The sequence below is a fragment of the Rattus norvegicus genome, chromosome 2 (genome assembly GCF_021556685.1).
Source record: "Rattus norvegicus strain SHRSP/BbbUtx chromosome 2, alternate assembly SHRSP_T2T, whole genome shotgun sequence".
NCBI classification, from domain to species: Eukaryota; Metazoa; Chordata; class Mammalia; order Rodentia; family Muridae; genus Rattus; species Rattus norvegicus.
The window spans coordinates 8782422-8802500 of record NC_141535.1 but is presented as its reverse complement, the minus strand read 5'-3'; the positions used below and the strand labels follow the sequence as shown (position 1 = coordinate 8802500).

At 38.6% G+C, this 20079-nt stretch overlaps 1 protein-coding gene and 1 pseudogene across 12 annotated transcripts in view; both read right to left on the bottom strand.

Annotated features, from left to right (window-relative positions):
* Kiaa0825 (KIAA0825 homolog) overlaps window positions 1-20079 on the bottom strand; it is a 561100-nt gene that overhangs the window by 391830 nt on the left and 149191 nt on the right. For all 11 annotated transcript variants that reach the window (NM_001419450.2, NM_001446612.1, XM_087617477.1 and 8 more), the window contains 2 exons: window positions 17605-17795; window positions 14428-14610 (listed from right to left, as the gene is read on the bottom strand). In NM_001419450.2, the coding sequence (NP_001406379.1) occupies window positions 14428-14610; window positions 17605-17795 (374 nt within the window). The remainder of the gene's footprint in view (window positions 1-14427; window positions 14611-17604; window positions 17796-20079) is intronic.
* Rpl35-ps3 (ribosomal protein L35, pseudogene 3) lies at window positions 5177-6931 on the bottom strand (annotated as a pseudogene). Its single transcript, XR_015673402.1, has one exon. The product of XR_015673402.1 is annotated as a ribosomal protein L35, pseudogene 3 (transcript).

The following is a 20079-nucleotide window of genomic DNA, read 5'->3' as shown; positions in this document are numbered from 1 at the left end:
GAAGCTGAGGTTGTTTGGGAGCATTAAGTGTTACATGTAGGGGAAATGGACCACAGTTTGGATCCTGTATAGACATTATTAACTAAATAATTAATTAATTTTGGCAACTTATTTAACCTTCATCTTCCAATTTGTAGGATAGAGATATTACAATGTGGATTCTGGGAGCTTAATGCTTATCAAGTACAGTGTTTCAGTGTCAAAGCGTTTTCAGAAAATGCAAGGCATGAGAAAGACCACAAGATGCCATGAAAAAACTAAGGCCCACAAACATCTCAAAACTGCTGTGAAATTCCTAGTAGTCTAAATAATTACCCGCTTGCAATTTATCATCAACAGCAGAAAAAATAATCACAGGATCTAATAATAGAGTGATAATTAACTGTTGTCAAATTTTCTTAGATTAAAAACCAAAGAAAGCAGTATTTGGCTAGATGTTTCTGTCAGGATCTCACAGATTCTTGGGCCTGGCAGGAGTAAGGTTATTTAACTATACAGGATGTCATGGCAGATGTTTATGGTCTCAGAGGGGATGTGATCAGTGTGAGCATTTAATTCCACAGCAAGAGCCCAAATTAGTTTCATTATTCTGGAGAGTATAAGTGGGTGAAAAATCGGTCTGCAAGCTCAATGGGAGGAAGAGATTATGAACTTTCTATTAGTAGATAACCTCTAATGACATTTCAGTATACAGCTAAAACTGATGATACTCTGGATAATTGATATCAGAGCATAAAATACTACCCTAAAATATAGAAAGTCATATCTTCTCCAAAACATAATTTCTTTAATTCTCTCATATATTACATCTAGAACACAAGTTCTCCTCTCCTCCCCTCCTAGCACTTGCCCCCCCCAATCCACTCCTCCTCCATTTCTATTCAGAAAAGGTCAGGCCTCCCACAGATATCAATTAAACATGGTCTACACGTTGTAATAAGACTAGGTACCTCTGCTGTATTAAGGCTGGTCAAGGCAACCCAGGAGGAAGAAAAGGATTCCAAAGTTGGATGAAAGAGTAAAGCCAGCCCCCACGTCCACTGTTAGAGTCCCACAGGAACCAAGCTACACAACTGTAATGTATATGTCCACACCTGGTCAGACCATCCAGGCTCCCTGACTGTACTGACTCGGGGAGCCCCTATGAGCCCAGGTTAGTTGGTTCTATGGTGCATCTTTTGTGTTCCTGACACCCCCAACACACACACACACACACACACACACACACACACACACACACACGAGAGACACACACAGACACACACACACACAGACACACACACACACACACACACACATTCTGCATTCTTGAAATCCTTCGTCTCTTCCATAAAAATTGCTAAGTGATTTCAGTTTGAGGAAGAATACACATCTTCTCTGTAGATTATCAGAATGTAAACAGCTTTGCTTGGGGGCATAAACATGCCTTGTTCATTTCCAGCATGAGGCCAGGACACATTCTTCTTCACATCACACTGCCTTTACCCTGGCCAAGCCATCGCCCTGGACACTCTAGCCTAGGTTCATTTTCTTTTGCTTCTTTGATTCTCATGCATGTTACTCTCTTACCAGTTTTCATCTTTCCCAACAAATAGACTTGCTCCTGGGCTTATGCAACTGGGATAAAAATAAATCCAAGGCAGTGCAGAAGTGGGAACAACCAAAGGCTAAAAAGACTTAGCTGGATTTATGCTTGGCTTGTGTCACTTGGAATCTGGCTGAAGGCTCAGCAGAGAGGTTCTCAGAATATGATGTTAACAGAGTTACCTCCAGGACGGGATTAAGGCGTCTCAACAGAGAGTGCTCTAGGAAGGTGAAGGTGTCAGGTCAATCTTTTGTGTATAGCCCAGTGCCTGGGATATTAGGCATGTTCAATTAAAAATATCCATGAAAAAAACACAATCTTGAAACTAGAATTCGGTTGAAACTGTGTGATAACATACGCTACTAAAGACGTGGGCCTTTCTGATGCTCCGACACCCACAAGCAACCACAAATAAATAGACACCGTCCAATCCAACACTTGAGATCTAAATAGAATTCACATCACTGCTTTACTCTTTCTTGTTAACTGCCATTTGTAAGTTTGAGGCCAGCCTAGTAAGATTTTGTCTCAAGAGAAAAACAAACAACCAACCAAGCCAGAGGTGGGCTGTCCCCTTCCACCCCAGTGAGAAGGGGGCAGAGGAAGTGGATCATAGAGTCTGGACCCAGCCTGCTCTACTTAATGAGTTCCAGGACAGCCAGGCTTATCCAGAGAAATCATGTCTTGGAGAAAAACCAAACCAAACCAACCAACCAAGCAATAAAAGCATGTTTTCTCTGGGACATACGATGTTTAAAGGTAAGTGTCAAAGTAAGACACTTAAAGTCAAAGGTATTTGCCTCTACTGCTTTGGCCACTGGCTTGCATTTCTCAAATGAAAAATAACACTCTGATGTTAAAAAAAAAGATGACTGTAAGTTAGAAAATGACTAGCAAAATGCAGAGTCCACATTGGGTCAAGGGTAGAGAAACGGGATAAGTAGAAGTTGCCAGACCATGTGCTTAAAAGGACAGGAAGATGAATTTATGTTTTTGTGTAAAGAGCAAGCTGAAAGGGCAGGCTGAACATAGGACATCTGCTGAGAAGAGAGGACAGACTGAAACCCAAGGGCAGCAGAGCCAGCTAAACGAGAGTTCACCATACAGGCTGTCTCCAAAACTAACGCCCAGACATTTCCTAGGACCACAAACAAAGATATTAGATTTTTAAAAATGATACTTCAAGTAATACTGAGACAGAAGCATACAAATGGATCTACATGTTGAACAAACTTGCCAGGGTAAGAAATGTGTTTGGGGGAATAATTTTGCATTGTCAAATACTTTTCTCCCAAATTTTAAATATTTCTTTTTATTTTTTTTAACATTCCAGATTTTATTCCCCTCCCGGTCCACCCTCTGACATTTTCACATCCCTTACCCCCTCCCAAAACCCCTGTTTCCACGAGGATGTTTCCCCCTACACCCTCCCCCCAAAACCTCTAAACTTTCTGGGGACTCCAGTCTCTTGAGGATTAGGTCAATCTTCTCTGACTGAATCCTGACACTTCAGTCCTTTGCTGTATATGTGTTGGGGGCCTCATCAAAGATGGTGTATGCTGCCTGGTTGGTGATCCATTGTCTGAGAGATCTCGGGAATCCAGGTTAATTGAGACTGCCGGTCCTCCTACAGGGTTGCCCTCCTCAGCTTCCTCCAGCTTTTCTCTAATTCAACCACAGAGGTCAGCAGCTTCTGTTCACTGGTTGGGTGCACATATCTGTATCATCCTTTTTCAGCTCTTTGTTGGGTCTTTCGGTGGGTAGTCATGATAGGTCCTTTTTTTGTGAGCACTCCATAGCCTCAGTAATGATTTCAGGTCTTGGGGCCACCCCTTGAGCTGGATCCCACTTTGCAACTGTTGTTGGACCTTCTTTTCCTCAGGCTCTTCTCCATTCCCATCCCTGCAGTCTTTTCACACAGGAAAAATTATGGGTCAGAGTTTTGACTGTGGGATAGCAACCCCATTCCTCATTTGATGCCCTGTCTTTTTGCTGGGGATGGGCTCTATAACTTCCCTCTCCCCACTGTAGGGCATTCCATCTAGGGTCCCTCCTTTTGAATCCTCAGTCTCTTACCTCCCAGGTCTCTGGTACACTCTGAAGGGTTCTCTTAACCTCCTACCTCTTGAACTTGCCTGTTTCCATTCTTTCTGCTGGCTCTCAGGTATTCATTCCTATTTCTGCACCCAATACCAGATCATGTTCCTCTCTCTCCCTACCTGTTCCCTTTCTTCCCAGGTTCTTCCTTCCATCCCCTCTTGTAGTGGCGTTCTTCTCCCTCCCAATTAGGACTGAGGCGTCCTCACTTGGGCCCTTCAGCTTGTTGACCTTTTTGAGTTCTATGGACTGTATCTTGGGTATTCTGTACTCTTTTTTTTTTTTTTTGGATAATATCCACTTATTAATGAGTACATACCCTGCATGTCCTTTTGTTTCTGAGTTACCTCACTCAGAATATTTTCTAGTTTCATCCATTTGTCCGCAAAACTCAGGATGTCCTTGTTCTTAATAGCTTAATAGTATTCCATTGTGTAAATGAACCCCATTTTCTGTATCCATTCTTTTGCTGTGGGACATCTGGGCTGTTTCCTGCTTCTGGCTATCACAAATAAAGCTTCTGTCTACCTAGTGGAACATGTGCCATTGTGGCATGGTGGGGCATCTTTTGGATATCTTTCCAAGAGTGGCATTTCTGAGTCTTTAGGTAGATATATTTCCAATTTTTAGACAACCTCCATACTGATTTCCAGAGTGGTTGTTACCAGTTTGCAATCTCCACCACAATGAAGTGTTCCTCTTTCTGCACATCCTGGCTAACAAGTGTTGTCACCTGAGGTTTGTGATCTTAGCCATTCTGTTTGGTGTAAGGTGGAATCTCAGGGTCGTTTCGATTTGCATTTCTCTGATCCTAAGGACTTTGACCATCTCTTTAGGTGCTTCTCAGACACTCAAGATTCCTCTGTAGTGAGCTCTCAGTTTCGTTCTATACCACATTTTTTATGTTGTTTGTTGTTTTGGTGGTTAGTTTCTTGAGTTCTTTATATATTTTTGATATTAATCCTCAATCAGATGTTGGGTTAGTGAAGATTTTTTTCCCAATCTGTAGGTTGCCTATTTGTCTTATGGAGTATACCCTTAAGTCATAGTCACAGACTCACAGAAGCTTTGCAGTTTCAAGAGGTCCTATCTATCAATTCTTGATCTTAGAGTGTGGGACATTGGAATTCTCTTTAGGAAATTTCCCCCTGTGCCAATCAGTTCAAGACTCTTTCCCAAATTCTCTTCTACTAGATTCAGTGCATCTGGTTTTATGTTGAGGTCCTTGATCCACTTGGACTTGAGCTTTGTGCACAGTGACAAATATGGGTCTAGTTTCATTTTTTTTCCATACAGCCAGATAGACCAGCACCATTTATTGAAGATGATTTTTTTCAATTATATATTTTTGGCTTCTATGACAAAGAACAAGTGTGCATGTGTGCTTTTATTTCTGGGTCTTCAATTCTATTTTCATTGATCAACCTGTCTGTCTCTGTACCAATACCGTGCATTTTTTGTTTGTTTGTTTGTTTTATTTTGTTTTTTATCACTTGCTTTGTAGTAGAGCTTGAGATCAGGGTTGGTGATTCCCCGAGCCGTTATTTTATTGTTAAGAATTGTTTTCGCTATTCTGGCATTTTTGCCCTTCCGGATGAATTTTGAGAATTCCTTTTTCCAGGTCTTTGAAGAATGGTGCTGGGGTTTTGATGTGCATTGCATTGAATCTGCAATTGCCTTTGGGAGGATGGCCATTTTTATTGTGTTAATTCTGCCAATCCATGAGCCTGGGAGATCACTCCATTTTCTGAGATCTTTGATTTCTTTTTTGAGAGACTTAAAGTTATTAGCATATAGATTTTTCACTTGCTTTGATAGAGTTACTCCAAGATATTTGATATTATTTGTGAATATTGTGAAGGATGTTGTTTCCCTAATTTCTTTTGCAGCTTGTTTATCATGTGTATAAAGGAAGGCTACTGATTTATTTGAGTTAATTTTATATCCGACCACTTTGCTGAAGTTGTTTATCAGCTGGAGAAGTTCTCTGTTAGAATTTTTGGTATTGCTTATGTATACTATCATATCATCTGCAAATAGTGATACCTTTATTTCTTCTTTGTCAACTTGTATCCCCTTGGTCTCTTTTTTGTTCTCTTAATTGTTCTAGCTAGCACTTTGAGTACTATATTGAATAGATATGGGGAGAGCAGGCAGCCTTGTCTTGTCCCTGACTTTAGTGGGATTGCTTCAAGTATCTCTCCATTTAATTTGATATTGGATGTTGGTCTGCAGTAAATTGCTTTTATTAAATTTAGGTATGGGCCATGAATTCCTGATCTCTCCAACAGTTTTAACATCAAGGGGTGTTGTATTTTGTCCAATGCTTTTTCTGCATCTAAAAAGATGATCATAGGATTTTTCTTCTTTGTGTTTTTATTATAGTGGATGATGTTAATGGATTTTGTATATTGAACCAACCGTGTATTCCTGGGATGAAGCCTACTTGACTATAGTGAATGATGGTTTTAATATGTTTCCAGATTTGGCTAGCAAAAATTTTATTGAGTATTTTTGCATCAAAATTCATAAGCGAGATTGTTCTGAAGTTCTCTTTTTTGGTTAAGTCCTTGTGTGGTTTAGGTATCAGAGTAATTATGGCTTTATGGAATGAATTAGGTAGTGTTCCTTCTGTTTCAATTGTATGGAATAGTTTGAACAATATCGGTATCAGGTCTTCTTTGAAGGTCTGGTAGAATTCTGAGCTAAATCCATCTGGCCCTGGACTGTTTATGGTTGGGAGGTTTTTTGGTTTTTGGTTGTTTTTGTTTTTCTTGTTTTTGTTTTTGTTTGTTTTTTGTTGTTGTTGTTGTTGTTGTTGTTGTTGTTGTTGTCAGTTTTGGACTTTATTGTCATTGCCGCCGTCTCAGGCCTTGACTGCGCACTTGCGCAGTGGGTACAGCCGCTCCTTCTGCTACTTCTTGGTCTTCGGCTTCTCTTCACGCTTGGTGAGCCGGCGGCGCATAGCTCTCGTCTTCTCGGGTCACAGGTCCAGGGGCTTGTACTTCTTTCCCTTGTAGAATTTCCTGAGGTTTTCCTTTTGAGTCCGATTAATGACAGTGAGGACACGGGCGATGGATTTACGTACGACTCGTATCTTGGAGAGCTTGGACGCGGCGCCGCCTGTCACTTTGGCCACGCGAAGCTGGGACAGTTCCACCTTCAGACCATCCAGTTGTTTCACAGCTCCTCCTCCTTCTTGCCGCGCAGGTCCAGATCCTTAATCTTGGCCATTGTTGCGTTGTTCACGGATGAGGCTGCCTGGTTCGAGAGTGTTGGGAGGTTTTTAATGACTTCTATTTCCTTACGGTATATAAGTCTGCTTAGATAGTTTACCTGCTCTTGATTTAAATTTGATATGTGATATCTGACTAGAAAACCATCCATTTCATATAGATTTTACAGTTTTGTTGAGTGGCTTTTGTAGTAAGATCTGATAATTTAAAAAAAAAATTCCTCCATTTCTGTTGTTATGTCTTCCTTTTCATTTTTGATTTTGGTAATTGGAATACTGCCTCTGAGCCATTTAGTAAGTTTGGCTAGGGGTTTATCTATCTTGTTGACTCAAAGAACCAGCTTTTAGTTTTTTTGATTCTTTTTTTTTAAATTTTTTTTCTATTCTTTTTTTCGGAGCTGAGGACCAAACCCAGGGTCGTGCGCTTGCTAGGCAAGCGCTCTACCACTGAGCCAAATCCCCAACACCATTTTTTTTTGATTCTTTATATTGTTCTCTTAGTTTCTATTTGGTTGATTTTGGCCCTGAGTTTGACTATGTCCTGCCGTCTACTCCTCTTGAGTGAGTTTGCTTCTTTTCTTCTAGAGCTCTCAGGTGTGCTGTTTATTTCCTCTTGTAAGATCTCTCCAGTTTCTTTTCTGGCGAACTTAGTGTTATGAATTTTCCTCTTACCACTGCTTTCACTGTTTCCCATAAGTTTGGGTATGAGGTATCAACTGTTTCATTAAATTCCAGGAGGTCGTTAATTTCTTTCTTCCCTGACCAAGTTATCATTGAGTAGAAAGTTGTTCAGTTTCCATGTGTATGATTCCTTTTTGCTGTTATTAAAGACCAGCTTTAGGCCATGATGGTCTGATTGGATGCATGGAATTACTTCAATCTTTTTGTATCCATTAAGCATTGTTTTGTAACCAATTATATGGTCGATTTTGGAGCAGGAACCATGAGGTGCTGAGAAGAGGCATATTCTTTTGTTTTAAGGTGAGGTGTTCTGTAAATACCTGTTAAATCCATTTGGTCCATAGCCTCTATTATCTTCACTGTGTCTCTGTCTAGTTCCTGTTTCAATGGCCTGTCCATTGCTGAGAGTGGGGTTTTCAAGTCTCCCACTATTATTGTAAGGGGTTCAATATGTGGTTTAACATTTGTAAGGTTTCCTTAATGAATGTGGATGCCCTTTAATTTGGGACACAGATGTTCATAATTGAGCCTTTATCTTTGTGAATTTTTTCCTTTGATAAATATGAAGTTTCTTTCTTGATAAATTTGCTTGAAAATCTACTTTTTTGGAAATTAGAATGGCTTCTTTCTAGGAACCATTTGCTTGGTTTTTTTCCCTGCCTCTAACTCTGAAGTAATGCCTGTCTTTGTGACTAGGTATGTTTCTTGCATGCAGCAAAATGCTGGATCCTGCTTGCATATGCTGTTTGTTAGTCTTTGTCTTTTTATTGGGGAATTGAGTCCATTGACATTGAGAGATACTAAAGACAGATATTTGTTTTTGTTATAGATAGCATTATGTGTATGAGATTCTCTCCTTTTGTTTTTTTTAAAGATGATTAATATCTTGTTTTTTCTTTGTTGTATGTACCCTCCTTTAGTTGGAGATTTCCTTCTAGGATCCTTGGTAGGGCTGGATTGGTAGGTTGATGCTGTTTGAATTTATTTTTGTCCTGGAATATTTTGGTTTCTCCATCTAGGTTGATTGAGAGTTTTGCTAGGTATAATAGCCTGGGCTGGAATTTGTGTTCTCTTGGAGTCTGTAGGCTCTTCTGACTTTCATAATCTCTGTTGAGAAGTCTGGTGTAATTCTGATAGGTCTACCTTTGTATGTTACTTGGCCCTTCTCCCTTGCAGCTTTCTTTTAATATTCTTTCTTTGTTTTGTACAATTACTGTTTTGACTATTATGTGACAAGAGCATTTTCTTTTCTGTTTCCATTTCTTTGGTGTTCCTTAGGCTTCCTGCACCTTTATGGCCATCTCATTCTTTAGGTTGGAGAAGTTTTCTTCTGTAATTTTGTTGACATTTTCAGATCCTTTGTGCTGGGAATCTTCATTCTCCTCTAGTCCAATTATTCTTAGAGTTGTTTTTTTTCATTGTGTCTTGAATTTCCTAGAGTTTTGGATTAGGAGAATTTTATGTTTTGAATTTTCTTTGATAGTTGTGTTGATCTCTTCTATGGTATCTTCTACACCTGAGATTCTCTCTTCTATCTCTTGTATTCTGTTGGTGATACTTGCATCTCTAATTCCAGACCTCTTTCTCAGATTTTCCATTTCCATGTTGGCCTCCATTTGTGTTTTCTTTATTGTTTTTACTTCCATTTTTAGGTCTTGGACCACTTTATGCAATTCTTTCACCTGTTTGTGTTTCCTGTATTTCTGTAAGGGATTTATTGGTTTCCTCTTTAAGGGCTTTTACCTGTTTACCAGTGTTTTCCTGAATTTTTCTTTCAGTGAGTTATGTATATCCTCCTTAAAGGACTCTATCAACTTCATGAGATAGGATTGTGCTTGCCTCTCACCATCTGGTTATCCCTGGCATTTGTTGGTTTCGGTGACTCTGTCTGGATTCTGCCTCTTTTGTCCCTGGATTGCTACAGGTCTCCTAGTAGGCCCGTGGCCCTGGCTATAGCAGACCTTCTGTGGGTCCTTCCAACTGGAGGGTTTTCAGAGAGGCATAGAAGCTGCTGATTTGTTGCCCTGGCTGCAGCAGATCTCCTGGGAGGCTTTCAGACTGTTGGGTGTTCAGAGGAGCAGTCAAGTTGTTGTCCTGTGTGAAGGTGTTCTCTAAGGGGTGGGGCAGGCGGTGCTATAGACTGGGTTTTCTGTTTCCCTGTGTGCAGCAAACTCCAGGGAGGCTTTCCATCTGTCTTTTGGATTAGTTGCCCTGCATGACACAGAACCCCCGGGAGGTCTTCAGACTGTGGTGTTGGTTGCCCAGTTTCCCTGTGTTTCCAGGAACTCCTGAGATGCCTTCAAGCTGTGGTGTCCTGAGTGCAGTGGATGTCCTGGGAAGATTGTGGCTGTGATGTCAGATGCCCTGAGTGCAGCTGATCTCTTGGGATGGTCAAGATGTGCTATCAAATGCTGTGAGTATAGAGAATCTTCTGGGCTGCCTCAGGGTATGGTGTCTTCTGGGCTGCAGACTAACTAGCAGTCTGTCCCAGCAGAAAGGACTGGGTGAAAGGGGAGTGGTATTCTGCAGGCAGGAATTGTAGGGGGAGATGGGTCCCAGAGTCCTCTCCCAGCAGCAGCTCTGGGACTTCTGGAGGGTGCTTACCAAATGCTCTGAGTGCAGTACATCTTCTGGATTGCCTCAGGGTATGATGTCTTCCGGGGAGCAGAGTAGCTAATAGTCTCTTCCAGAATAAAGGACTGGGTGGAAGGGGCCAATTTTAATTTTTTTTTTTGGTTCTTTTTTTCGGAGCTGGGGACCGAACCCAGGGCCTTGCGCTTCCTAGGCAAGCGCTCTGCCACGGAGCTAAATCCCCAACCCCAATATTTTTATTTCTTGTTTAATACTTTTTTCCTTTCTAAGATAAGTTCTTGCTATGTAGCACAGGCAAACAAAAACCCTAAAATACTCTTGGCTTAGCCTTAGGCATGTGGAGTTATGCCAGGCTAACCTAGATTCATGTTAGCAGCGTTATTGAGATATATAATTCAATTATAACAACATATACAGGCAACTAACCATTTCTTTCACATGCAAGAAAGGCTTTGCCCACATATCCATTTGCATCTCATTCTACTCTCTTCTTAACCACTAGTGATCCCTGATAGACTCTATCTACAGATCTGCCTATGCTTCGTGCTTCTAATGTAGGGATGTCTATCTGTTTGTTCACAGCATAATGCTTTTGTGTTCAAAATATTGAAGAATAATATTTCTTTCTATGTTTTTGCTGACCCTTTTTTGTCTGCTTATGGGTGTGAGGGTTGTTTCTACTTTGTGTTAGTGAGAAAAGTGCTGTCATGCTACTCCCATACAATTTATATTTATATTTTTTATTTATTATGTGTATATGTGTTCTCATTGCTGGGTCATGAGATTATATGCTTAACATTGCACATGAGTATATGTTGTACCCAACAGTTTAAACAATTGCCAGTTTTTCAAATTGTGTCATTCATTCTTCAGATATGGATATGTTTTCCTTGTAGTAATATCCTACTATGGGGGACTGTGAAATAGTTAGGCCAATACATATTGACTAAGATCATAATCTAAAAGGACCTAACACTAGCATGGTTTTTAGAAATATGGGTACTGCTGTACTAAGTAGTACTCTGGGATTCAGTGACTCAAAAGCCATATGAGTCATCTCAAATGAACTCCAACATGAATCTGCTATTCTTTAGCTTAGTGTGGGACCTTCTGTCCTGTTTCTTACGATACTAGTCTTTGACTGGCATATCGACACTTCTGAAACGCCCTTCCTTTATCATACGATACTAGCCTTTGACTGGCATATCGACACTTCTGAAACGCCCTTCCTTTATCATACGATACTAGCCTTTGACTGGCATATCGACACTTCTGAAACACCCTTCCTTTATCTTATTAAATGCTGAGACAGCCAACTTACATCAACTTTTTACAATTAGGAAATTTGGCATATCAAAATATTTTGGATAAGTAGAATTTAATTCTAACATTCAGAATTTATCAATCTTTCCTAAAATTACTTGAGGATAACTTAATAGCTCACTGTTGTGATCCTTGCACATAATCATGGTACTTAAGAAGGCAATGGTGTTTTGTTTTTGTCCTAACAGAAATCAAGTTCATTTGTCTAAATTCTTGGAATAAACACTTTTGGTTTGGGACAATAGGGGTTTAGGAACTGATCTCAAATGCTCCTGTGCACTTGTGTGTCATACCTCCAGCCCCTTTGGGAACTAATTTTTGACTTGTTATACAAACTAAAACAAATAGTCTACAAGTAAACTTCAGTGTAGAGGGCCATATGTGTGAATGTGTGTATGTGAGAGAGTATGCTTATGCGTAACCACCTCCGCAAAGGAACAACCAACAAGCAGTGTAGAAAATTCATAGGTGTTTTATGTTTCAGCAGATCTTTTCCCTGCAGGCCAAATGTAAAGTGTGCTTTTCACAACATTCTACCAGAAATTCATGAGGGGAAGTTTAGAAAAGAGCACACATTTTTATTAGGTTTCATTCTTCCTGAAAAGATTTTAAAAATCATATGTTCTTGCCCTGGGATTTAGTGATGCTACACTAGGCTTAGAATGAACACACTTCCAGCTTATCTGTGAGAAGCACTTGAAACAAAGGCAGTTCCCTTCTTACCACGCGTGACATGTATGCCAAGAAACAATGGAAGGTACATGCATGCCAAGAGACAATGGCAGGTACAATTCAAAGAAATTCAATACTATCAACCTCTTATCATTACTTTCCTTTCCCAAGTCTTGAAAGCATATGGATTAATTTTTATCGTGAGTTAGAGACAAAGCCTTCTTAGAATGTTAATAATCTGACAACTTCTTATCTAAGCTGTGTAAAGCAGCTCAAAAGCCAATAGTGTTTTATAGAACACACATGTCTCCCTCCTTGGCGAAGAAGACACTACCTTAAAGATTTCCCTTTCACAAAAATCAAAATACATTTTAAAGCTCTGATTTATCTTCTAGTTAACCAACAAAAACTGAATCAACATGAAAAGATAAACATTGTGAATATTTTTGCACTGAGAACTATCAAAAACATGAGGATGCATTTAGATTTTTGCTCATCCACAAAAGGGGCATAGGCCTATGTTCTAAAATAAGAAAAACTAGAGGCAGTGTTTAGAAAAGCATACTCCATAATCCTTGTTGAAATTAGCAATTTAAATTTGCTGTATGAGGTTACAAATGCACAAATCACAGAGATTTGAGAATTTACATAGTTTAAATGTAAAAGAAGGCCATAGGTTGAAAATAATGACTGTGTGTTTCAGTATTAACTAAAATATGCAATCCGTGATCATAATTTATTTGTTTTACAAATGCATTTGGGGGCTATATTCTTTCAATTCATCTGTGACAAACCATGAAATTCAATATTGCTTCACCATGACGAATCCATGAAATTTGTCAACTTTGTTCCTGGTTTTCACAAGGCTTTTTTTCTGAGATGAACTGACCCATTGAACTGAGAACACACCAACTTTCTCATCTATGGTAAATCAGTTTATTTCACTAGAATTTATTAGGGACTTCAAATTTAAACTTTTTATATTATAAGCCGTTTATATATAATTTCAACCTTATGGTGGTTTACTCACTGTTCTGCTCTCTAAAAGAGTTCTCTGCTTCTAAAACAAGTTCTCAGCTTGTTTTGCAAGAAGAAAGAATCTTCTAGTAATGGCTATACTTCAAGCTGAAGTAGGGAGACTGAAAATGAAGTTGTTAATTATTCTTAGACTGTAGATCATGTAAGTCTGAGAATACATTCAGAATAAAAATGTGCACATCAGCCTAATCAAAGAAAAATTCTGCTTAATTTTTAACCTAAATAAAAAATTATGGAAACTTTTACTATTCAATAAAGTAAGAATATATGATATAGTCTTTTATTATAGAAAGAAACATTGGAGAGGTATTTTTAATTTCACTTTAAATGGATATGAAAAATCATGTTAAAGAAGTAGTGATTTTGTTGGTTGTGTACACTCTAGAAATTTGTTCCCTAAAGTCTGCTCATAAGGTCTATCCAAAGTTTATGATATTATCCATAGAATCAAGCTAACTTGCAATTAAAAGTAGATTGAAATTTTTATATTTTTACTAACTTTATTTTGTAAGAAAAATATTGTATTTTTCCAATACAAACACCTATCTGCTTATACTTACCATTATTATTTATTACAGTCTATGCCAGATCTATTGAAAATTTGAGGCCATTAAATCCCTTTCAGATTTGAGCACATTTAGATTTAAAAAAATATTTATTAAAATTAGATCCAATTATAATATATAAAAAATGAAAACTACTGAGGCCCAGTTCCAGGGGATCTGACAACTACTGGACTCACAGGACCAGCACCCATCTGTGTACAACATATATACATAATTAAAAATGAGTCTTTAGAAAGTTAAAGGTATTTTACACACACACACACACACACACACACACACACACACACACACACACACCCCTGTGAAAAGTACTCCCTGGCATGACTGTGGAAGTTCATCACCGCAGCACTAGGAAGACTGAAATAAAAAAATTTTATCTTTGATATCAGCAAGAATGTTTCAAAAGACAGAAAATCAAAAAGGTGAAGCTTAAAATATATTAACTGAATGGGACCTACAGACACAAAACACACCTGAGTGACTAAATAGATTTGAGCATTGGTTCATGTTCAGTTTATAAAACATTCCAATTTATGATATTGAGAATATACTTCAGAGTACTTAATTGGTATTTAATATAGAGTCCAATAAGCAAGTATGACAGTAACTCAGTTAAACAAAATGTATTTGATACTTACTTATATAATTCTGTTAATGGTGATGTCAAAATTGCTAATGTTGTGAAGAGATTGTTGCAATGAATATGGATTTTAAAAATTTTATGGTGGTTATACTTATGAGGATTCAAAATTTCCTGTTCAGAGGTACAAACTGACCACAACATTTTCTCAGTACATATTAAGATTGCTGTGATATCAAGTCTATTGGAAAGAGAGAGAAAAAATCATGTTAAATAAAATAGTGATTTTGCTTGGCATATACATTTTAATCTGTGTCTTTTATAAGCTTATGAAGGAATGGAAAGAGATGGCTGGATATCAGAGATATCTACATAGATATACCCAGACCAAGAAGCACCAAAACCACCATTGAATGCCTATGGATGGCCCCTAATGTCATTACTTTTAGGAATGGCAAGAGCTGCAATGGGGTTCTAACAATGTTTTGATTTTTAATAAAATTGTTTTAATATTTTTTGAGAACTTCATAATGAATGCTGCATAAAAATAATCCCTGCACCTCCCTCCTGCTCCAATTTCTCCTGTGTTCCCTCACAAATTTATGATTTCCTCTTTAATAATTGTTATATAGGGAATATTTTGTTAAAAATATTTGCTTTGTACTATCAGAATTCTCTTCCTGAAGCTCAAGAGCTAGTCTTGAAATTACTGTGAGCAAAATAGGAGCTGGTTGATAATAAAATGTGCTATTGCATATACACATGCAGGTACCCACGCACGCACACACGTACAGATTGTAGGTCAATATTTAACAGCAGAACATGTATCCATCTCATCCACAAGTAACTCTTCAGAAATAAGTCATAAGGTCACGTAACGTGTTCTCCCTGAGAAAGGGAGGTAAGAAGGCATGACAAACAAGCACAAATTGAAATGCCTAAATACTCAGAAATTCCTAAAGTTACGTTTATTTGTGAAAGAAGACTGCATTATTTATCTTACTCTCATAAATATTTTATTTTTATTGCCCATGTGGGTTTTTTTGTTTAAATTTTAAGTACATTTTATTGTAATCAATACACACTAATTTTACGTATTTTTGAATTCCAATATTTCAATCCATGAATATAATATGTAAAATATGTGTGTTTGTGTGTAATGTATAACACATGCACAAGTCATATATATGTTATATGAAGACTAGTATAATAACTAATGCTAATTATAACATTAGAAAGCTTTAATTTTAGCTTTATTTACTTGAAATTGTTTATAGTTTCTAGTCCAAGATACACACACACACACACACACACACATTTTGATTTCTACAATAATACTTTTGTATTAACCTTTCAAATATAAATATCCTTATATTTTATATAGAAGAATTAGAAACAATAATTCTAAGTTTGCATAATACTTTTGTCCAATCATTTATAACATAAGCCAAAGTCTCTATAATACTACAAATTAATTGAATATATTACTTATTTCATATTCTAAGAGTAAATCCAAATTTGATTTTACAAATATCTCATAATGATGGGCCACATAACAGCCAAAAGTGATTTATGGTGCATTAGAAAGAGAAGGTATTCTTTCCTCTAAAAAGGAATTTTATACCCATTCTTCAAAGTTCCACTATTTTTTAGTTCAATTTATTTTTAAACAGTTTGATCATTCTAAACAGCCTGTACAAAATACCACAGTTACGAAACACTGTGGGAGGACCTAAATGCCCTTCAAATCACAGTGTGCTTTACACAGTGGCGTGCTCTACACAGTGGCGTGCTCTACACAGTGGCGTGCTCTACACAGTGGCGTGCTTTACACAGTGGTGTGCTTTACACAGTGGTGTGCTCTACACAGTGGCGTGCTCTACACAGTGGTGTGGTCTACACAGTGGTGTGCTCTACACAGTGGTGTGCTCTACACAGTGGCGTGCTCTACACAGTGGCGTGCTTTACACAGTGGTGTGCTTTACACAGTGGTGTGCTCTACACAGTGGTGTGCTCTACACAGTGGTGTGGTCTACACAGTGGTGTGCTCTACACAGTGGTGTGCTCTACACAGTGGGGTGCTCTACACAGTGGGGTGCTCTACACAGTGGTGTGGTCTACACAGTGGCGTGCTCTACACAGTGGCGTGCTCTACACAGTGCTGTGCTCTACACAGTGGCGTGCTCTACACAGTGCTGTGCTTTACACAGTGCTGTGTTCTACACAGTGGGGTGCTCTACACAGTGGTGTGCTTTACACAACAGTGTGCTTTACACAGTGTGCTTTATTAAGAACATGATTTTAGGAAATGAGTCCTCCTGCCAAAAGTAAAGACAAAAGGAAGTCTCTGATGTCTGTGGGATCCTTCTAAACTACATCTGAAAATATTATTTCATACATCAACCCAGGCTTAAACAGTATAGACCATGTGTATAGAAAACGAAAGGCTGCTTCCACTTTGCTCACTGTCGTTATTAAGCTTGTTTGTATTACGTTCACTATCAAAACACTAGAATTAAACTTTAATTCAATCTTTTATTTAAAACCTAGTGTCTTTTGCTTCTCATTTTCTACAATTTCCCATTTTCTTCAGTTGGCTTTCAGTAATATACAGAGGGGCAAAAGTGAAAACGAAGGGAAAGCCAGGACAATATGTTTATTGTTTGTTTTGTCCAGAAAGGGTTTCTCTGTGTAGCCCTTGATGTCCTGGAGTGTGCTTTGTAAACCAGGTTGTCCTCAAACTCCGAGATCTGCCTGACTCTGCGTCCCAAGTGCTGGAATTAAACATGTGACCCACGTATGGGTTTTAACAAAAGTAGGCACTCCGTTGGAAAATAAGTACAGCAAATAAGTAAAAAAAAATGCTAAAATGCCTTGGTTGCCTGGGAGCGGGAGTCAACCTCATGTCTTCACTATAGCTTAGCTGCTGATTGCTGTGCGATGCTACAGGGTCTTAATTTGCTTTTATCTTACTGTGTATATTTGACCTAGTCACACACGGAAACATTTCCCACAAGCAAAGGTGCTCGCATGCAACTATAAGGTCTAGGTGCAGGGATATCTTTCAGATCCAAGATCTACTTTCCTACCTCCGTGACTCAGATTTAAGGACGGGTACCTCTCTTCTCAGAGATTACAAGTGCACCAAACACATGTGTTTTGTCTCGAGCACGAAAACCACATTCTGCTTTACAAGTTGATCCCAGTCTCCTTGCAAAGCAGCATGTTTTATTACCTTATCTGTGCAGTTCTCCTAGGACTGGGGTGGGCCCGAGCATATCTGGAGGCAAGTAGACCCAAGGATTTCTCCAGCAGCTCGGCTAGAATCTCCTGGGCCAGCTTAGGGGGCAATATGGTCCAGAGATCGTGATGCAGAGCCCAGCTGAAGTAATGCCACATCTGGATGGCGAAGGAACATCTTTCCCCCTGGCAAAATCACCACACATTAAACAACAGTAATAACATCTTCCAAAATGTCAGTGTTCTTCCTATGAACCTAATTAGTTCAGGCTGAAAGGAAATCATCAGAGAGTCTGCCATACAAGATGACCAAGAAAGGTTTAGACAGGATGCTAAACATCCTATTGACAAATTAACATATGCTTTATTCCAACTGTGAGTCAGTTATTCTAGTGTATATCCAGACCACAAGCACTCAGCCTAGCACATTCTTGAATCACCAGGTCCTGGCCGGCCTTCTAAAATGTATTTTTAAGTATCAGCTTTGTGGCTGTTTAACAAGTCATATTGATCTCTGAAGTTAAAATCTGTGTGGATTGTTCATGAAGGTACATTTCTGAGACAATTAGTATTATTGAGTTAATTTTACAATTCTTTCAGATTCTGTATTCTCATGGAACAAGAGGACTGAAAACAATATGTGCATTAAATGTTGGGCACATTCCCAAAACCAAATGTGGTGCTTAACTACTGAAGAGTACATCAGGCTGTTTCATCAACGGCGCTTTAAGAATAGGTTATACTAGCAATAAATAAACAGTAATCTAATTTTCCATTTTGTAAAGTCTAGGCCCATATTATCATCATTTAACATTTTTACATACTTTCAAGGTGTCAAATTCTCATTTCCCCCATTCCTCCAAAGACCTTGTCTATGTGCTAGCTTTTGCCTGACGTCAGAAGGAACCAACAGTGGCCAGGCCAAAAGGAGCAGGTAGGAAGAGAAGGAAAGGACTCGGACTCACGGCAAGCACCAATTAGTAATATGCTCTTGGGGATATGTGACAGCTGTTTGACCTCATCTCCTCAAACCCAACCAAAAGCTTATCTGAAATAGGAAGGATAGAATGGGTTCTTCAAATTTAATTTGATTATATTAATATATCAAAACATAAGGCATTAAGTTTTCCTATTTCATACCTAAATATTTCTCTTTTGCAATGTGCTGTGTCCACTAGCATAGTTTTCAAATACATGTTATCTAAGAAATACCTGCTGCTGCCTGGTGAGATGGGTCTCCGCATCCAAGTGCTGGACTGGCTAGGGAGGGAAGATTGATGTAAGCTTGAAGCCAGGCTGAGCTACTTAACAAGTTCCAGGCCCCTCTGTGTTACAAAATAAAATCCTGCCTCATAAAACAGGCAAGAAAAGCACACTGTTCTCATAACCCCAAGTTTACTAGCTTCTCGTGCAGGCATTTCTTCACATGGCATTATTTTGAAAGTTACATTGGTTACTACAATATTGTAGTCATTAAAACAATAGTGATCGATTTTCAGAAACGAACTACTATACTTTGTGTAAGAAACTTGGACTTGAAAGTATTAGAGTTAAGTTCAAACAGAAAGGGACTTTGAGTAGGTGGTTTCTGACTTCCCAGTTAGATGAGCTAAAAACTACTTAAAGAGTAAGAAAGCAAACTTAATTCTCCATTTGGTTTGTGGAATGATGTACGAACTCTTGTCACACTAAGAGAGGAGTCTCAAAGCTTGATTTACTCAAATGTTGTAAGTGAAAGGAACCTTGAGTCCAGCTAATGCTGGCACTGGCTAATGCTGGCACTGGCTAATGCTGGCACTGGCAGTGGGGAATGTGGCTGATATCAGTGTGATCAGCAAGACTTGCCATGATTTTAAAAACAGAAAACCAGTTCATAATTATTCTTTAGCACAGAGATTTGTTTTCTGCTCAAAACGTACTACATATATTTTAAAAACTATAAAGTGTTTCATGCTTCTATGGAGGTCTCATTAAAACACTCTTTGTTTTAGTAATTCATCCTAAACAAAGACAATTTCAATATGGGTGTATAAGCAGCAGGGGTTCTGTTAAACTAAATATGACTTTATCTTTTGACCTGTTTCCCTGCTTGTTGTCACTTCAAAAGTATTCTGTAGTAAACATCTGTCATTGTAAACCCATTATAATGTAAACAGATGTGAGCATTTGCTTAAAGTATATATCAGGAAACAAGCATCTGGGCTTTATTGTGGAAGCCACTCAACATTATCTCTGAACAGATAATTCTTTACTCTTTGACTATTGGAAAACACGAGTTACGAAAATCGAGCATCTGTCAACTACACAGACATCTTAATGTTAGACATGCCATCTCAGTACCCACTGTGCCAGCTGAGCAACGCTTCAATGCAAAGGGCCTGGCTCTCTGCAGCCTGCAGCCTGATGTGTTTAGAATAGAGCAATTCATGTGTCTACTTTACTTTCTATCATAAAGCATGAACTAGCATCA